At 38.2% G+C, this 19,436-nt stretch overlaps 1 protein-coding gene across 1 annotated transcript in view; it reads right to left on the reverse strand.

Moving 5' to 3' along the window:
• LOC126379868 (semaphorin-5A-like) overlaps positions 1-16,139 on the reverse strand; it is a 39,640-nt gene extending 23,501 nt beyond the window's left edge. The window contains exons 1-3 of the mRNA XM_050028839.1: positions 15,708-16,139; positions 6,043-6,168; positions 4,982-5,084 (exon numbers count right to left, since the gene is read on the reverse strand). Of these exons, the coding sequence (XP_049884796.1) occupies positions 4,982-5,084; positions 6,043-6,157 (218 nt within the window). The 5' untranslated portion in view covers positions 6,158-6,168; positions 15,708-16,139. The remainder of the gene's footprint in view (positions 1-4,981; positions 5,085-6,042; positions 6,169-15,707) is intronic.
• Between the last annotated feature and the right edge of the window lie 3,297 nt (positions 16,140-19,436).

The following is a 19,436-nucleotide window of genomic DNA, read 5'->3' on the forward strand; positions in this document are numbered from 1 at the left end:
TGACTCACGTAACAATTACATACACATCAGCAACCAATAAAAATCCCGAACTAAACAACCGAATAGATTACACACACCCCCTCACAACATTAGATTAGTGTCTGGTTACCCCGGTGGGACATACGCGTGATTTTATGTAAGTATGTCATCATCATCACCAGCCCATTAACGTCCCCACGCTGGGGCACGGGCCTTCCCTATGGGTGGATAGGTGGTCCCTAACGACTGCTAATGCAGCCGGGACTAACGGCTTAACGTGCCTTCCGAAGCACGGAGGAGCTCGAGATGAAAACTTTTTTTTTGTGGTCAGTGGTCACCCATCCTATGACCGGCCTATGCGAAAGTTGCTTAACTTCAACAATCGCAGGCCGAGCGCGTTTACCGCTGCGCTACCGAGCTCCTCCTCCTATGTATGTATGTAGATTACCCAAACTGTGAAGATGGAGCAACAAATTGCATCGGAGTGTCGATAAGTAGCATACGTACGCGTACAACCCAGGTATCAGCCTGGTGTGAACACAGCCACATCGATGTCACCTCACACCAGCGGCACACATTAACCAGCTACTGGGTATTATCGTAAATCTGACCACAGACCTGTGGTTGCAAACCACAAGATATAATTTTGCAAACACTATTATGTTTATAGTTTTAGATTCTGTTTTCTCATGGGCATTCCCAGGGTTATTTCAAACATTTAGACCAATTTTCCTCGCATTTCTGACAGATCTGATTATTTTATCATTCAAGCGACAGCAAATTAGCCAATATTTCTTATCACAAGCACGTGAAGGCTGAATACGAAGAACAATTAGTAACTAATAATTAAGTGTGATTTCGGCGTTCTTTAGTCTTTAGACTTCAGACCTGCTTATCATTTCTCGCCAACGCAAATGCACTAGTAGTCTACTGGGCAAATCACACGTAGCGTATTTATATTATCTTAGTAACTATGTATTAACAGCCTCTGTGGTCCAGTGGTTGAGCGTTGAGCTCACGATCCGGAGGTCCCGGGTTCGAATCCCTGTGGGGACATATCACAAAAATCTTTGTGAACCCCAGTTTGGTTAGGACATTACAGGCTGATCACCTGATTGTCCGAAAGTAAGATGATCAGTGCTTCGGAAGGTACGTTAATTCGGTGGTACCAGTTACTACTTACTGATATAAGTGAGTAATCGTTACGTGAGCCATGTCAAGGACCTTTGGTGGTTTTTAACTTCTTCCCGTTAGCATTTTCAAAAATACTATTTATTTCTATCAAAAAGATTTCTCCTGAACCTCATTGGAAACTCCATATGAGGCAGCCACGGACAGGTACCTAACGGTGATCAACAGACACACATTTCTGCTGCATTCCTCATTGCGTACCTCATCGGCATCGAGGCGTGAAGTACGAAACCCAAGACATTTGCACACCTACTGCTTGTGGCAGAGTCAAATTACATGCCAAGTTGTAATAACAACCGTGGGGTGTTACGCAATCATTTGTAAAGAGCTTCATAGCTCAAAATGCTGAGTAAAATATACTTTAAAGTCCGCAATACAGCATAAAGTTCAATGAGTATGCGCAAAAATGTATTTATTTCATTTGTCGCACGATAGAATCGACTGGCCAGTATCAAAATTATCAAAAGCCTATACATTTATCACTTATGTAACGAATAATGCTATATATAACATTAACAAGGAAATAAGAAATACTACCGCGAAATAAATAAAACATAATTTACTTTGGAATAATTACGATACGGGCGTTTTGCCTGACCTTGGTATTAATTAAAATGTAATATATGTATATATGTTATTTTGTACAAAAAACAAACATTGTTTTGACCATATTCGATAAGTAAAATAGGTCATCGTGAATATTTTATACCTACGACCACCCGTGATTGTATATACAGGGTGTTAGTGATATCGTAACTAAAACATAGAGGGATGATTCAGACCATGATTTAGTGGAATTTTCCGTCGCAAAAGTATGGAAATTAAAATAATAAAAAAAAAATACTAAAATATTCACGAATTTTCTAACAGGAAATTCTACGTACTTAATATCAACTGAGAATCGAGGTCTATCCCCTTCAGTTTTCACACACAGAAACCGTAACGAATACTGAGAAGGAGGATGATTCAGACCATAATTCTGAGTTAATATCAAGTGGATTTTCCTGTCGAAAAAATCATGAAATTTTTTGTGTTTTTTTTAAATTATTTTCGTTTCATACTTTAGCGACGGAAACTTCCACTTGATATCAACTCAGAATCATGGCCTGAGTCATGCCTCAAAGTTTTCGTCACTAACACCCTGTATAATAGGACAACTGACCGCGGTCTTAAGACGGACTCCCGTTGAAACTGCTGCCGCGTTGCTTGTGCCGCAACCTTTTGCGGCACATCGAGAAAGCAACGCGGCAGCTTAACTGCGTTAAGGAACGCAGTCGATTCCTAGCCGATACACATGGCATGAATACCACGGTTTTACAAGGACCGCCTTGGTTCACTTGGTCAAACATAGTGTTGTAGCCGGTCGATGTTGCGCACACACATGTATTGACACAGCAAGCAAACAGACATACCCGAGTGATCCTAGCCGACGGTAATTTACGCCCACTGATGGTCCGTTCCGTAGACTGATTTGTATCCAAAAGAATGCTCAGTCAACTGAGTGCCGCAGTCATTCCTGTTTAAATACACTAAAACGCACGAAAATTATCTTAAGTGCAGTTTTCACTAACATAGTCGGCCCCCGTGGTCCAGTGGTTGAGCGATGTGCTTACTATCCGGAGGTTCCGGGTTCAACCCGGTGGGGACAAATCACAAAAATCATTTTGTGATCCTTAGTTTGGTTAGGACATTACAGGCTGTTCACCTGATTGTCCAAAAAGTAAGATGATCCGTGCTTCGGAAGGCACGTTAAGCCGTTGGTTCCGGTTACAACTTACTGATGTAAGTACGTAGTCGTTACATGAGTCATATCAGGGGCCTTTGGCGGCTCAATAATTACCCTGACACCAGGGTTGATGAGGTTGGTAATCCACCTCACAACCCACGCGAAAGAAGAAGAAGACCAACACAGTTGGCTCGACCATTATAGACGGCGATACGGTTCAATCAGACAGCTCGGTGAAGTGTGGGTACTTAGTTCATCTTATGATGGATGCACCTCTGACTACCCCATTCAGATATAGTCGTGAGCTTATGTTATTATTTGGATTAATAAGCAAGGATTTCTACATTAAGAATCTGCTAGTTTTTAATGTTGTTAGTGTATATAATATAGTAATCTTCAAAAACAAGATAAGCAAAATGTATTCGCATATACCAAAACACTTATTTTATGCTGGGATAATAAACTCTATTGACGGTGTCAAGCGCGTTAGCCGTAAAAAGTAGAAAGATTACACTTTCGTGAATACATACAATTGTATAATTATACACAACTCCATTAAAATCAAGTCAACTGAACAAGGAGTGTCTAGAAAGTTATTGTAATGAATAGTTCTGTCCAACTTTAAAGATCTATAAGTCAACTAGCTTTCGTCCGCGGCTTCGCTTGCGTTAAATTCGGGATAACACGGTCCCCCGTTCCTCATGTACCAACTTTTAGCTTCCTACAAAGTCCCATATAAAATTTCACCCCCTCCTTTAAGGGGTAGGGGGCAGATTCCAAAAAATGAATGATGCACGATTTTTACGCATACCAATTTTTTTCCCTTTTAGGGAAGTGGGGGGTTGAAAAGAGACAAAAAATATCCTATGTTACCCTCCATCCCTTCAACTATCTCCACTTAAAAAATCACGTCAATTCGTCCGTTTTGCCGTGAATGACGGACAAATATACAGACAGACACATACTTACTTTTACACACATACTTTCCTATTTATAATATTAAGTTTGATATTTATAAATGGGAAGAGAGTTAGAACTAGCTAGATATTTTATAGTGTTGCTTGTCAACTATACTTTCTCTTCGACTTATTTCGAATCCCAATTTGAGCTTGGCTGCGTGCTTACATTACCGTGGACGGGGCATGACACGCACGCACGCCCCTTAATACGAAGATTGCGAGCCTCTAACCGCGGATCACCATAAGGAATTGAGACGTTATAATCACCAATTAAATGTGTAATAACAAGTTTATTGAGATTCATTAGCGGCCGCTGCGTCCCGTTATGAACCTGCCGGCGTGATAAGGCGACACTATCTTATATCATAAGTTGACAAGCAGGTGAATGACTCAAGCTGTTTGTACAAGTTATTGGGGCGCGCGGCGCGGGCGCACACACTGCTATCAAAATCAAAATAATATTAAGACAACGTTAAACAAACGTTTATGGCGTACGATTTATATCTGATTACGGTTTTCTGACACATCTTACGCAAGCACATCAAAAATTAAAATGCGAAAGACGATAAAATAATCGCTTTTGCATAATGTAGAACTTCCAGTGTAGAATTGGATGATATTGCATAAGTTTACCAAAAACAGACAGGTCCATCGGTCCACTCAAATCAAACTCACGTCAGTAGTAATTGAATATGTAAATCCTTCGCTTTGCAAAAAGAATGTTCTTCGCATTCGCTACGGCTTAAAGTAATTACTCCCACCCAACTAAACGAACAGATAACGGTAGCAATAAACATTACGACCACAAATTCGATAAAATTGTAAACTACATAATTTCGCATCTACATGTAACCACAAATACAAGGTGTAAAAATAAATTCAACTTTGTATTTGACACAGTTATATTATATCATTATTTATTAACAGAAGTATATCCAAAATATTCAAGTTTAATGTTATCTATGTTGTATCAACATACTAATTAATTCAAGAATTCCATGTTTATCTGCGCCAAACTATCAACTATTATTGCTTGCTTCAAAAGACAGTGGCGTCTAGAAAATTCATAGTCGGCGTAAAATGTGGGATTAGGTTTGAATGCAAATAGTTGGGTTGAGGCACTCACCTTGCGCCCACGATCACCTGGTCCCTTGCCACATCGAACAACAGTTGCGAAAATGATTTAGCGTTCTTATCTTCGAAGATATCGCTGTCTGACGCCAGTAGATCTGTAAATATTTATAAACTCAATTACAAGGCATACAATTAAGCAGTATTTCGCCGTCGACGTCGGTACTGCCGCTTGAGCAATTTACTGTCTGTCCACTTACAGCCAGCCAATGTTCTTAAGTTAAAAATAGACATTTTTATTAGGCGCCGTTTCAAGTATAGCAGCCATCGATTTCCCTACATCCCTCTTTTGACAGAACATCCTGTACGTGGAGCTTTCTTCGGACCGGTTCGATCATCAATCCGATGCCACACGCCATGTCAAATATAATACTGTTCCTAAACAGGTTCTTCCTAATACATCCTTATGAGCTGGGGTTTTGTTAAAAAACAAAGGCGGACCAAGGTTAATGTATCGTATGCGTCGCCGACGCCGTTCTGACATGTGTTATTATTATGCTTTGTAACAGGAATACGGACGTGGGCAAACAAATTACTCCTCGTGTACTATTGCGAACTGTTCAAACTCGACACGCTCTTAAACACACATAGAATAGTGCAATACATATAATGTAAGGTTTGGAACAAATATTTGACTTCAAGATCGTTAATTAAAACAGTCCGTGAATAATGTAAAACGACCTCGTAACAAGCGAGTTATGAAATAACTTTTACGAGCTTTGTCTCGGTCAATACGCATGGCGTAGTTGTAGACTACTATTATGTTATTGGTACTTTTAAGGAAAATTCATCAGACGGTCAGTTAACTACAAGGTGCATAATTGCCTGGATATATTACGTATATGTTTCAAGTTCGTTTACTGAGACAGACGAAGCTATGCGAATACTTTATTAATTATTATTGCGTATGGCAGACAGATATCCTGCTTGGATCAAATATCCAGCTTAAGCTCCCTTAACCAAGTCTCTGCTGCATCCGTCACACAATGCAGCTCGGCTATACCACCTGGGAACTTTATTAATTAAACTGAACGATCGTTGGCGTACTAAGCTTACCTTGTCTGCTGATTATCCTGAAGTCGTCTTCGGGCAGATCGCCTCTGCTGAGTGTGCTGAGTAGCACCAGCAATGTCACTTTGTATACTCCCCACTGCATCATTCTTCTTGTCATGATGCTTCAATCTGAAAAGATACACAAGTCGTTATTAAAAAGTACATATATACCTTGTAAAATTAGATAAAAATAATGAAATTATTTATTTTATATCCTTTATAAATCACTTCAAAAGCAGGCAGGTCGCTGGAGACCAATTTGAAGCCAGATTTTTTAAAACGAAACGTTATTGGCAATAGGTTCGCTTCCTATTACGTGGGTCGAAGAGTGGATTTAGGTACTATACACCTCTACTTACCCCCTCAGGGATACAAGCGTCAATATTATATTATGAAATGAAATAAACGAAATGAAATAAAATTTATTCGCTCTAGAGTGGTACAAAAAATCTTAAATATATATTATACATTTTGCAACGGATTATAAGAAACAATATTGTACATTGTATATATCTGTGGGCGAATGTTTCACTGTTCTTCGACCCACATTTGCAGGCAAAACAAAGTTTTAACCGAAACCTCCTACACGTAAATCTTATATTATAATGTATCCATGATAATATTACAAATGGGAAAGTAACTCTGTCTGCGTGTTAGTTACCTTTCCACGCCTAAACCGCTGGATCGACTTAGATGATTAACACTATAGATCGAAACTAGAAATATCAACCGGGATAATATCCATCGGTTTATGATACAGATATTGGAGATAGATGTAAGATAGTGCTAATTCTTGTACACACCGTCTAATTTTATTTTAAGTTTTACCTGTCATTTTCTTATCCGCTGAAAAAGAAAACGACGGGTAATCGACAGGCATAAAATTTATGGAACACAGGTCAAATTCAAGTAGAAATCTTAAACAACCCTCTAAAAATTTAAAATCGGTCGATAACCCGACAGAATTAAGTTAACAGCACACGTCAAACGGGTTGCATACCAACGAGATACCTATTTGATTGGTTCGGGTTATTCAATAATGCGTTTTAAAATTAACAGTTGTCAATCATTCGTTCCTTTCCTTTTCGGCGTATAAGAAAATGACGGGTATAACTTAAAATTAAATTAGGAGGTGTCTGCAGGAATCGGGGCCAAATCAGTAAAAAAACTATTTTCTAATGTACCACAGTACTTACCCAGGACGAACTTAAAAGTACTAAGTGCAAAGTGAAAAAAAAATATGGCAAACACTCGTAATTATTGCTTGATATCACATTATGTTAGGAATTAAGTTGCTACCTATATTACTTCTCTTTATTTTGATCAGAGTACTAATGGGTGGTAAGATGTAATTGCGCCTGGGTGTAATAAGGGTCATCATTTATACCCAAAAATCTGTTATCGATGAAATTAGAAGGTTAAAGGAAGGAAAATCAGGGGGGTTAAATTGGCCACATCGAAGCAATTCATCTAAGGAAGCAATGTTGCAATTTGACATTTGCGCATATAAAAGTAAGTGTTAAATGCAAACAAATGTCTAATAGCAATATTGCTTTTTTAGATGAATTGCTTCGATGTGGCCAATTTAACCCCCCTGTACAGCGCCATCTGTATTGCTTTTGAGGAACGCAGCCTGGACAGTCCATCATTGTTATGAGATGTACTGTTACATTCCCGATACCGCCTGCGAAGTACCTTCAGACATATTATAGACCGCTCGTTAATTAACCCAAGTTTAGAGATCACTGATAGGTATTTAAAGCCAAGCCTTTGAACCTTGCTCGCTTGGTTTTGATTAGTAATCAAAACGTTACAAACGAATATTTTAGTAGAGTAGGCTTTGAAACGTATGGTCATGACAACTAGATAATTTTTTTTGCAAGAGATGACATGAAAGGTTAGACCGACGACCGTTTTGAAGCGGTTTTATCATTAAAAGTTATGTAGGTATATGACAACGAGTGCCTAGACCCAAAAGAAACAGTAAATAGCACAGTGTCGTGTAAATTTATTGTGCAAATCGTTTATAAGTAATTTTGTTTATTCATGATCACCAGCCCATTAACGTCCCCACTGCTGGGGCACGGGCCTTCCCTATGGATGGATAGGGAGATCGGGCCTTAAACCACCACGCGGGCCCATTGCGGATTGGTGGTTATTAACGACTGCTGATGCAGCCCGGACCAACGGCTTAACGTGCCTTCCGAAGCATGGAGGAGCTCGAGATGAAAACTTTTTTTTTGTGGTCACCCATCCTGTGACCGGCCTTTGCGAAAGTTGCTTAACTTCAACAATCGCAGACCGAGCGCGTTTACCGCTGCGCCACCGAGCTCCTCATTTTTTTTTGTTTATTAAATATAGTGAATTAAAATTGAATTGAATTATAAAAAGATATTCAATTGACAAAAGACATATTCAATTGTAATTTTGTTGTCTAACAACATTGTAAATTTGACAAATCACATTTGAAAGAATGTCGAAGTATAAAATAAACTAGTTGACTGTTTTCGATGCAGTTCTATTTTACCAACAAGTCGTCGGATAATCATTGTTCAACCATGCATTGCAACGTTGACAACCCGTCCATTTGTCTATCTATGTGTCAGTGCTCTATCGGTCAGCCATTACGGTCGCATACTATGCAGACACTTGCTAATAAGGTGACCACTTGTTTATGGAAATGTGCATTCTGTTGAACCACGATTTCGCATTAAATTCATAAAATTAGGTATTATCCTTTAGAGAAAATATTGGACAAGGAGATCCTTCAAAGGGTACATTGTACTGCTATTCCAATTTTTTAAGTACTCTTGTCGCTTTCAGTACATGAACTACATATTTCACTCAGCTGCAGACACCCAAGAACTACCTGATAATTAAAACCAAGATGGATTCACTTAAGAAAAACCCTTCGATGTTTAAAAACAAAAAAAGAAAACTTTTCCGTCTGCTTGATTATTACTTTTAAATATTTACAAGCCAAATTAAAAAAGTTTCCTCTAACATGCATGGGCTTCTTAGAAAATCAATCGATAAATCAATAGTAAAACAATTACTAGGAACCAGAACTAACTCGCTAGCCCTCGGAGTCGCGTCGTGTGAACGGTTCAAAGCTATTACCGGCTAATAGTTCGCGGAAACTTAAGACTCCAATACTTACATAACGTACATATAAACCAACCTATACTATACTTGCTAATACATGGCACAGACCTCTCATCAAGCGGATGGTACACGTTTGCGAATGGGTATCCTATTCACTTTAAGGGTAACCCGGTTCCAAAAACCTTTGTGAATACCCTAAAGAACTCATAGGGATACGGTTTAAAGCTGCATGAATCGGCTTAGGAAATTCTTGTCGTACGTTAAAATAAGGATAATGGAAACACCATTATAATTAGAAATACTTGAAATAAGTATTGCTCAACAGAGCTTACATGTCGATTACCCTATGCCCCGACGACATTGACATAGCTAACACACACAAAGCAAAAAGCATTCACGATTTAAACGGCAATCAAGTGTTATTGAATACTGCAGATTGCATCTACGATGGAGTCAGAATTATCTCATTATTTTATGCTAACAATGGTGCTAATTCCTGCAGAAGCCATCTAATTTTATTTTAAGTTATATCTGTCATTTTCTTATCCGCCGAAAAGGAAAGGGACGGATGATTGATAGCTCTTAATTTTAGGAAGAATGAGTAAATGAATGAATAACCCGGGGGAATCAAAAAGGTATCTCGCTGGTATGCAAACCGTTTCACGTGTGCTGTCAACATAATTCTGTCGGGTTATTCGCCAATGTAAAATTTTTAGACAGTTGTTTTAGATTTGTGCTTAAAATTGACGTGTATTCCATAAATTTTATGCTTGTCGATTACCCGTCCCTTTCCTTTTCAGCGGATAAGAAAATGACAGATATAACTTAAAATAAAACTAGATTGTATTTACAGGAATAAGCACCGTTATTTAAATACAATTCTCAGTAAACTTTACTATTATTTACATTATGAATCAATATTTGCTGTTTCTCTTTAATAGTTACATATCTAAATGAACAACCGTAAACAGTATTAAATGAAGCTTTGTGTCTTCGTCTTTAGTTTCATAAATGCGTAACGTGATGACACTGCATCATTAAAAACCGGGACTATTGTAATGTTTCATACAAATTCCCGCTACCCCGATAACTCTCCGCCCTCCACCAATTCGTACCAGGAGCCTAGCTAACTATTTACCTCACCCCTTCTGGGTGTTACTTTGAGGACCAAGAGGGAGCGCGCGCTGACTGTCTGTCTCGTTCGCACTTACGCGGTAAAGCGGGACATATAAGAATAAGATTTTTGTAAGGAATTCACGGTACCGCCCCTCCGAGAGCACTGGGCTTTATGTGCGATAATGTGGTAACCTGTCACAATATCTTCATATGGCAATAATGTGACGTCTTTTGACGTACTGATCCAATAGGAATTGGTATTTATTTTACCAGACTGCGGCATAGCAAAAGGAGGGTTATGTTTTCTATGTGTATGCACGTCATTTACCACTTAACTTCTAAACCACCTGTCAGAATTTAACAAATGAGGTGTCACTAGGAGCTTCTTGATCGTCGGGTGGTTGTAGGCCAGGCGACGACGTTCCACGTGATCGTATACCGTGACGAAAGAATAGATTGGCATACGACCACGGCTATCTCTTAAACATCACTATTCGAAAGAATGCCAGAGATTTTTTCTTGTTTTATACTTTTCAGAACGCGGTTTTAGTTTTTAAACTTTTATTTTTATTCTCTAAGGAGACTGAAATACATTTACATTAATAGAAAACGGAAATCTCGTGAAAGCACTAATACTTCTAATAATAATGAATCATCAATACGGCGTTGTAATCGGTTAGCTTATCTCCGACGCAAACGCATGTTTATAAATTCAACTCAAATTAGTCTCAAGTGAGCTCGATAGTTTCGACCCACATTTCGAGTACTCATTAATCCATATCTAAAATTATAGACATTTTTCATATCTGCTACTGTATTTATTTTATAGTTCAAGACGTGGTATCTTTAAGGTGTGGTGACTACTGACTGATTAAAAAGTGAGTATGTGTACATACTACATCACTGCCTATATGTTCCACTTTACATAGTTGGGGGGATGTTATGGGAGGCAACTGCAAGCAGGAACTGAAGAGGTACCAAGGTACCGCTAGTCATTTTACAAACTGCCTAAATAAAATCCGTCACAATAATTGTTGTCGCACACAGATGTTGTGCTCTGCCTGGTGTGTAGAGGATGGTAAAAAATACAACTTTGAGTTGATCACGTTATATTATTAAAAAAATAGGCACACACAATTATACGTTATTTACAGTTCCTTGATCGTAGAAGAAGAAGAAAAACGTATTGCTATTTTATGTATTAAAAAGTAAAAAATAATAATTTTATAGATGTTGCCAACAATTGTCACCAAAAGAAATCCGGGCTTAAAAAGGTTAAAGAACATCAACAAACAAATCAGCTGGACCCATACAGGCTATTCATATAACACACTAGAAACACAGCAACATCCCGTCACACATCAAATCAGCGAAGTATAGTAATAGGTTCCAACGATAACGCAAACATTGAGATCGTGACCCCGGCACTAACGAGTTCAACTCGACATCGCGACCACTTTCCTACAAGACACCAGTCAACTCTCATCCGACAGACAATTTCACATTACCAACATCCGCCTTCTCAGTACAATTTCCGCCAATTTAAAGCCCAGGCTAGTTATACAGGACGCCAAACATCAATTACTCCCTGACAGTATAAAATGCCTCTATCTATTGGGGGGAGGCATAGCAACAATGTATTTACATTAGGGAATGCAATCCCGACTCGAGATGGTAAATTCGAGATCCCGCGGGGTTGGAAATATCAATCCCGCGAGATCCCGAACTTTTCGGGATCTCGTCTAGTTCATGAAAAAAATAAAGTTAGGATGGCTGAAACGATGAAAACGGCTTGTTTGTGATAGTGACAAAATATTTTTTTTTGAAGAAAACAAAATCCTTTATGAAAAAAAAGTGTAACTCAAGGAGATTCGCCCAATCCAGTCAATCTCGAATGGGATCTCGTGATACTAGGTATGCTTCGGGATTGATCCCGAAAAATTAGACGAGATATAAATAATTACTATACCTAGTCCTAGATTCAATAGCATATTTACCTCAACTTTATGGGATCCATAAATGTTGTATTACCGAACAAAATTATTTCAAAGTCAGGTAAGGCAGTGAACAGTAATATCAACTCTTTATGGACTGCCATCAAGTAATTATGCTACTAGGTGAAAATTCACCTATAATTGGGTAGCTTCCTATGTCAAAGATCAATTATGAAATTCTGATTACTAAATAAAGACAGATCTAAAGGTGACAAAACACAATTTATTTTTTCTATTTAACTTATTTATGAAATTTAATAAAAAAAAATGAAATAATAAGTGCGACATTTTGTCACGTTTTTCTATGACGTCACAGGTGCTTCATACAAATTCCATAGTAAATTCGCGTTTTGACATAAAACATAACTGTAAAAAGTAACTGATTTTACAAGTTGGAAACTATCCTATTGTGACAGATTTGATTACCAACAAACCCTTCACCTAATAGATGTTAATCAATGTTAAATCTGATAACGTCCGGGCCGTAGATCGTGTAACCAACGGTTTCAACAGCACCTCGTCAATAAATAATTTTAAGGCGTTTACTGTTGATAAGAAGCTATCAGGCAGATTGACCCGGATTGATACGCACGCCGTTTGTTTGCCTTAGAGTAAGTAGTAAACTCCTTAACAGATAACACTGTGTCGCACTCACACGTAATTATCTACCTACTTACAATTTACTATCGAGTGAAGAAGTGTTTAAATTGATCACCAGGTGTAGCTTCCCCTGGAGGGTATAATTATTCTGATTCCAGTTCACATTGAATACACGAACGAAATCACAAAAAGTATCTTTCAATGAAATCCAATTCTTATGAGACATTTTAATACCGACGCGTGCGCCGCTCACCAGTTGAACTTGAAATACGACAGCCGCGAATGGGTAACGGAATCACGGAATCGATTTTCACCGCGAGCGTACTTGTAGATAAAGTTAAAACTTATGGCAGCGTCCTACGTGCGTTGATGCATGTCGGCCGCAACGAATGCGTATTATTGCTGAAAACATACCACTAAGGCCGGGAACAAGCGACTGTATCGAGTAAACAGAAGAACAATGGGCTCTCAGAGTGCCAGTGCGCAGACTACCCGACATAAACAAGAAAGCCACTGTTTCTCGGAATAGGTAGCGTTGAACCCACATATCACAAGTGTTCGAGACTCTCGACACGCGCCTGGTTGCAATCACGCACGCATCTCCGCAGCAGCGGTAAAAAACGTAAGGAAATACGGATACTTAATAGTTCTATTAATATAATAACACTCGTGAGAACGACGTCGTAGAGTATATTTAATAACATAGACGAGATGGACGAGGAGGTGGCAGACCGAGGCGGAGACGGCGCGACGACTTGGATGCTTTCCTGGAAGGCTGACCCGAGAGTCCTGGAAGAAATGGAGGGAGGCCTTTGCCCAGCATTGGGACATGTTAGCTAGATAAGATAAAACGAGGTTTCCCATTACGTATAGACTGAGGTTTATGTTATAACAAATCTTTAGGAAATTACGCCTGAAACTAGGTAGGTGTAACAAAAGTACATACAAAGCCAATAATGGCAAATGTATGAGCATAATAATTAGTCTTGAGTTTGAAATACTAATTATCGTAATAATTATAAAGAAGAATAAATATTTTATGCAGCCATATCATTACTTTATAATGCTGCTCTTTTTATAAAAAATATATCTTACATTATTTTATTATCAAAAGGAGTAATTCATATTTAATATGGATAATTTAGAACCTTCATAGATATTATTACAACAAACTAGATCAATCTTCAAGGTTGGATAGGTGGACCTATTTAATTTAAAATACTTTTAAAACCTCAAATATTGTACTGTTGTATGCATTTGAAACTCATACGAGACAGTTTTTAATATCAACTAGCAAAACCACCTATCACATTACATAGGAAAAATACCTAGGTATCATCAGAAAATTATCTAGGTAAGAAAATTACAAAATAACAAATGTTATGACTATACTGATTGACAAATACAAAGTTGCATAATACGCAAGTTTAACAGGTTCTTGGCTATGCAAAAAAGTATTTTAATAATGTCCTGTTGTGAAGTAAAGTACATATCTAACATGCAGACAGAATATGTAACCAATGTTATGCTCAAAGGTCCTTCCTATTTTAAGAAATAAGACAGAACAGTGCATAATTGTAAAACAGAGGGTCTAAAAAGTCAACATGAAGGTAATTCATTTCTTGATGTATGGCTTTTGTGTGATAACAATACTGCCAGTGCCAGTGTTTGAAGAAAATACAGGCAATTCATTTAAAAAGCAATATTGCTATTTGACATTTGTGCATGTAGAAAAGAGTGCAATGTCAAGAAATGACAAAAAGCAATATTGCTTTTTAAGAAAGTTTCAATGTGGCCTTTTCAACAATTTTTACCCCCAAGATCTTTGGCCTGCAGTGAAACGAAACAAATATTGTCACATTAAATTCTTAGGTACTCAATAGAGCAACAAAGTCGTTATACAATGCAGAACTTTTACTTCTGGCATCAAAGTTACCCACCAATAATGAAATAGGATACATCTTCAATTAGATATCAATATAGAGTAGACAGTAGGTACATATATCATACAAATCTACCTAATAACCACGCATTATTGAAACAATGACAAAAGCAATGCTTTCTCATGAGGTTGATTGGCTGCAATGAGAGCAGGCCCCAATCATTAGTTTGGCCTCATCTGCATTGCAACATGACAGTAATGATACCGTATTGTGTTCCTGTATAAATGACGGTGACAATTTTAATTTTTTTGCAGACATGCAATTATGGCTATTGTATGTAAATGCTTAATTTTTGACAGCATGTTAGGATAAATCCTGCAGAAAATACAAATTACATTTCTGTAGACGAAAGTCTTGTTTGGGAAATGTACCTACAAATTGATTTAAACAGGGACCGCTCGTCAGGTTCACCTACTTGTTTCTTTAGATGCAGTAAATCAATAATATTGAAAACTGTAATACCTACTTAAACTAGATAAATACTTATAGCTTTCAAAATAGATAAGTGGAGGCTTTGTAAAAGTAGCTGTAGGCAGATCCACAAGTATGGTTTCCATTTAATAAAATTTAATAACATAGCTGTTTTTACATCACAGATTCTACAATGTATATCTAATAATCCACAACAACTACCAATTAATTGTTAGTTAATGTGCAGTAAAACAGCAGGTTTCTGTACTAAACAATTTGATTTTGTGTGGGCTCACAAGTCGCAGCCCATAACTCGCCATGATCATAAGTCCTCAGTTTCGCAAGCCAACCTGCCTGCCGAACCAACCTGCTTACAACTACTTCCAACTTGAAAACTTCAAATTCGCCAAAGCCCACTATACTCTACAAAAAATGCACCGCCAATCTCCGCCGTAAAAAGTTGTAAGTTACGAAACGAACACGAAACTTTTTTACTTACCATAAACGTATGTGGGTGAAGTTGCACAGAAAATCAAGTTCCGATAAAAAAATGAACGAAGCCCATTCTCGTGTGCAGTTTAGAGCATTGTTCGATTGATCACATTGTCCCGTGCAGGGTTCGTGTCCTGATCACTGTTTATATTTATTTGTTGACACAAAACGAGGTTATTGCCGTTTGCTACAACATCTGGAGTTTACTTGACAGAAATTTCACTTCACGATCTCGAACTGATAGTGTTGTTTTGCCCTGATTACAGCAGGAAGTAAACTAAGATGGGTTTAATTTAATACACAGCAGGTAGACGCGGGCAAAGAAGCGAGCAAGTGGCTGGCTGAGCAAAGAGAAAAAATAAAAAAGTTAAGTGAGGCTCACAAAACCGAACTACCACAACGTTCGCAGCAGTGTGCGTGAATGGAGAATCGACCGACCCGCGCGCAGCACCGCTCTGCTACAAGATGTAGGTTGCCATGCCAAAAATTCTCCCACCCCAATAAACAGATTCTTTTAGCCTTTACGCTTAAATATTTTTTAACTTGTAGATATAGCACGTAACGGGGAGTAGCGTATTGGAATTAAATTTTTGAGCGATTTAATACATGATTAAAGTGACCTTCGCTGGAATGCAAGCCGTTTAACGTGTGATGTCATTTTAATTGTGACCGGATATTGGCTAAGTCTTTAGTAATCAGAATTTTATAATTTATCTTTGATCTAGGAAACTACCCAACGGTCATTCGGTTCAGTAATAGTCTATCTTCCGTCGTATTAATTTTTGTCGTTTGTAACTACCTAAATCAAGGTTGATTAGCGAGATTTAGTTCGCTTTCATAAGAAAGCTTTCTTATTCAATGGTATTAATGGTATTCTACAAATAGTCAGCATAACAATTACAATACAGATGAAGAAAGCGGAAAAGAGAGATGGTTATCATCGTTACGCCTTGAGATTTATATAAATCAATATTCTATAACATATAATTATAAAATCCTGAAAATAAAATAGATGTATTAATTGTATTAATGCATAAACTGTAGTTACTGTACCCACATTTAGCGGAAAATCTAATTTAATGGCAACACAGGCGCACATGTCACTCGCAGCCGCAGCAAAAAAGCAATACGTACGGGGCTGACGCACACAGCAAGGGACGGGCTTTGATTGGTTAAGACGTCGTGCCGCGTCGCCTCCGCCCGCGCGGCAACGTCCTTGCGCTCGCGCACGCCGGCCGTCGACCGCCGCCGCCGTCTTCCGCGGTTTCATGGAAGCTCCCAGGTAAACGGGTAGTTATAGGTACCTGCTAATCTGCAAGATCATGTGTTCTTGCCTCTTGCATTTAGTTGTATACCTACCTATAAAAGATACCCCCTATGTTCTTAGCTTTCTTCACGGAACTTTATTTATTAAATAAAACTTTATTTACAAGTAGGTACCTAGAAACTTTTGTCATCAATAATAAGAACATAAATTTACGTGTCGACTTCATATCGTATTCAGACTAGTTTATCAACATGACTTTTATGGAGATCACAATACGAGTCAGGTAGATAGGTACATTACATAGGTACCTAGATCAGTTCGTTTGTTGACACCCAAATAGGCACCTATGAGCTCTTTGGGGTTCCAACACAAGCAGTTACATTTCTAGGAGGGACCTGCCTATATTGATTTTTATATTCAAATTCTAGACCTACAAAACTTCAATAAGTTCAGCAGTGTTTATGAACCTAGGTAAGTAAATCAAGTAGGTACTTAGGTACCTACCTAAGTATAATAACAAATCAAGTGGGTAGTTAGTTACCTAATTAGCTAACAAGTGTCAGGTTGTAAATTTGTTAACATAAGTTCGGCTGCCGTGGGCAGGCAGGTACGCGGGTTCAATCCCGCTTGTATCGAGTAGGCAGTGCCTTAGTTAGGTGATAGGACCAATAATATTTTGGACCCCCATCCAATGCGCGCGTAAATAGAGTTTTATGCGCTTTGTTCTATCCAGATTCTGTATTTAAGCATTCACTACTTAACAAGAGAAACAAAAAAGGGCGAAGCTGCATACAGCACCCACTGGCACTTCACACGATAGCACACCTACTGGCTCTGGGGCGAAGACTGTTAACTACCACTTGGAAACGTCATTCACCCTCGAAGGTGACCACAATACTAACTATTCGGCGAGGAGTAGTAGACATGGACAGCCTCGTTCCAGTCGTTGGCAGTCCAACGGAGATGGTCAGTACCGCCACTGAACTGGATTAGTAGTGAGGCCAAGCGTCTCACTATAATGGGTACTACCCTGTACCCTGTATAATACGTATAGGTACTACACCATACGATTCAAGTCTCTGTGTTCGAGGGGCGGTGAGGTAAACCTAGCTCAGACGCTGGCGGGGGTCGGAGAATTGCCGTTCTATACGTAGTATTTTGTATATACAGGGTGTTAGTGACATCGTAACGAATACTCAGAGGGATGATTCAGACCATGATTCTGAGTTAATATCAAGTGGAATTTTCCGTCGCAAAATTCATGTTATTTTTTTAGTTTTTTTAAATTATTTTCAATTCTATACTTTTGCGATGGAAAATTCCACTTGATATTAACTCAGAATAATCAACTGAATCATCCCTCTCAGTATTCGTTACGATGTCACTTACACCCCATACAAGTAAGTAGTAGCCATACAAGTAGGTATGGGTGTTAGTGACACTGTAAGGAATACTGAAGGGGATGATTCAGACCATGATTCTGAGTCGATATCAAGTGGAATTTCCTGTCGGAGAAGTCATGAAAATTTTAGAGCTTATTTAAATTATTTTCCGTTCCATACTTTTGCGGCGGAAAATTCCACTTGATATCAACTCAGAATCATGGCCTGAATCATCCCTCAAAGTTTTCGTTACGATGTCACTAACACCCTGTATATATCGTATGCCTACGCATTACGCACACAATCACATCCACTCGCAAATATGTAGATAAATAAACACATGCAGCGACCTCCAGACACCTTATACGACTCCATTATACATGACCCTTTGCGTTTACTAATATTAAACATAGTTTATTTTATCGACACCTAGTAAGTTATCTTAAAGTGTATCCGCTGTTTACATTTTGCACGAAATATAATCTTAACTTTATGCGTAATAGTCTTGTTTAAAAATGAAATAAGCATTGAATGAAAACAAACAAGTAGGTACCAGAACTCGTAGGCTAATAAAGGAGTTAGAGTGAGAATGAAAACAACTTATGCTCAACGGAGAATCAAACTCTAAATTTGTCAATGTACGTACAGTCAAAAAGCAAAAGTGCAGTCACCGAGTCCAACAAATTATTTGTAAACAGTGATGAAATTATGAACCATTAGTTGTCATAATTAGAAAATTTATTTGTTATATCCCGTAGGTCTGGGTCCCTATTCAAACTCAGTCACCATCTTACTCCGGCCTACTACTAAGCTAATAAAACATAATCAAAAATAAAACCACGACCTTGCTTCGCTATCACTGTGACCATTAGATGTTATCAAAAAGTGCTTATCACTGAAATCTTTGATGGCAGTTACTTACTATCCTTATTTACGCACGCGATAACAAGTGATAAGGACGTAAGTATAGTTAGTTCCGCCTTTATGGATTTACTACAATTATTTAATTTATAAGCGTAATAACAATCTTCGCATTATCGTCGACTTACAGCCAAAAAAAAACACATAATGACTAATAATTAAGCAT

The sequence above is a fragment of the Pectinophora gossypiella genome, chromosome Z (genome assembly GCF_024362695.1).
Source record: "Pectinophora gossypiella chromosome Z, ilPecGoss1.1, whole genome shotgun sequence".
Taxonomy (NCBI): Eukaryota; Metazoa; Arthropoda; class Insecta; order Lepidoptera; family Gelechiidae; genus Pectinophora; species Pectinophora gossypiella.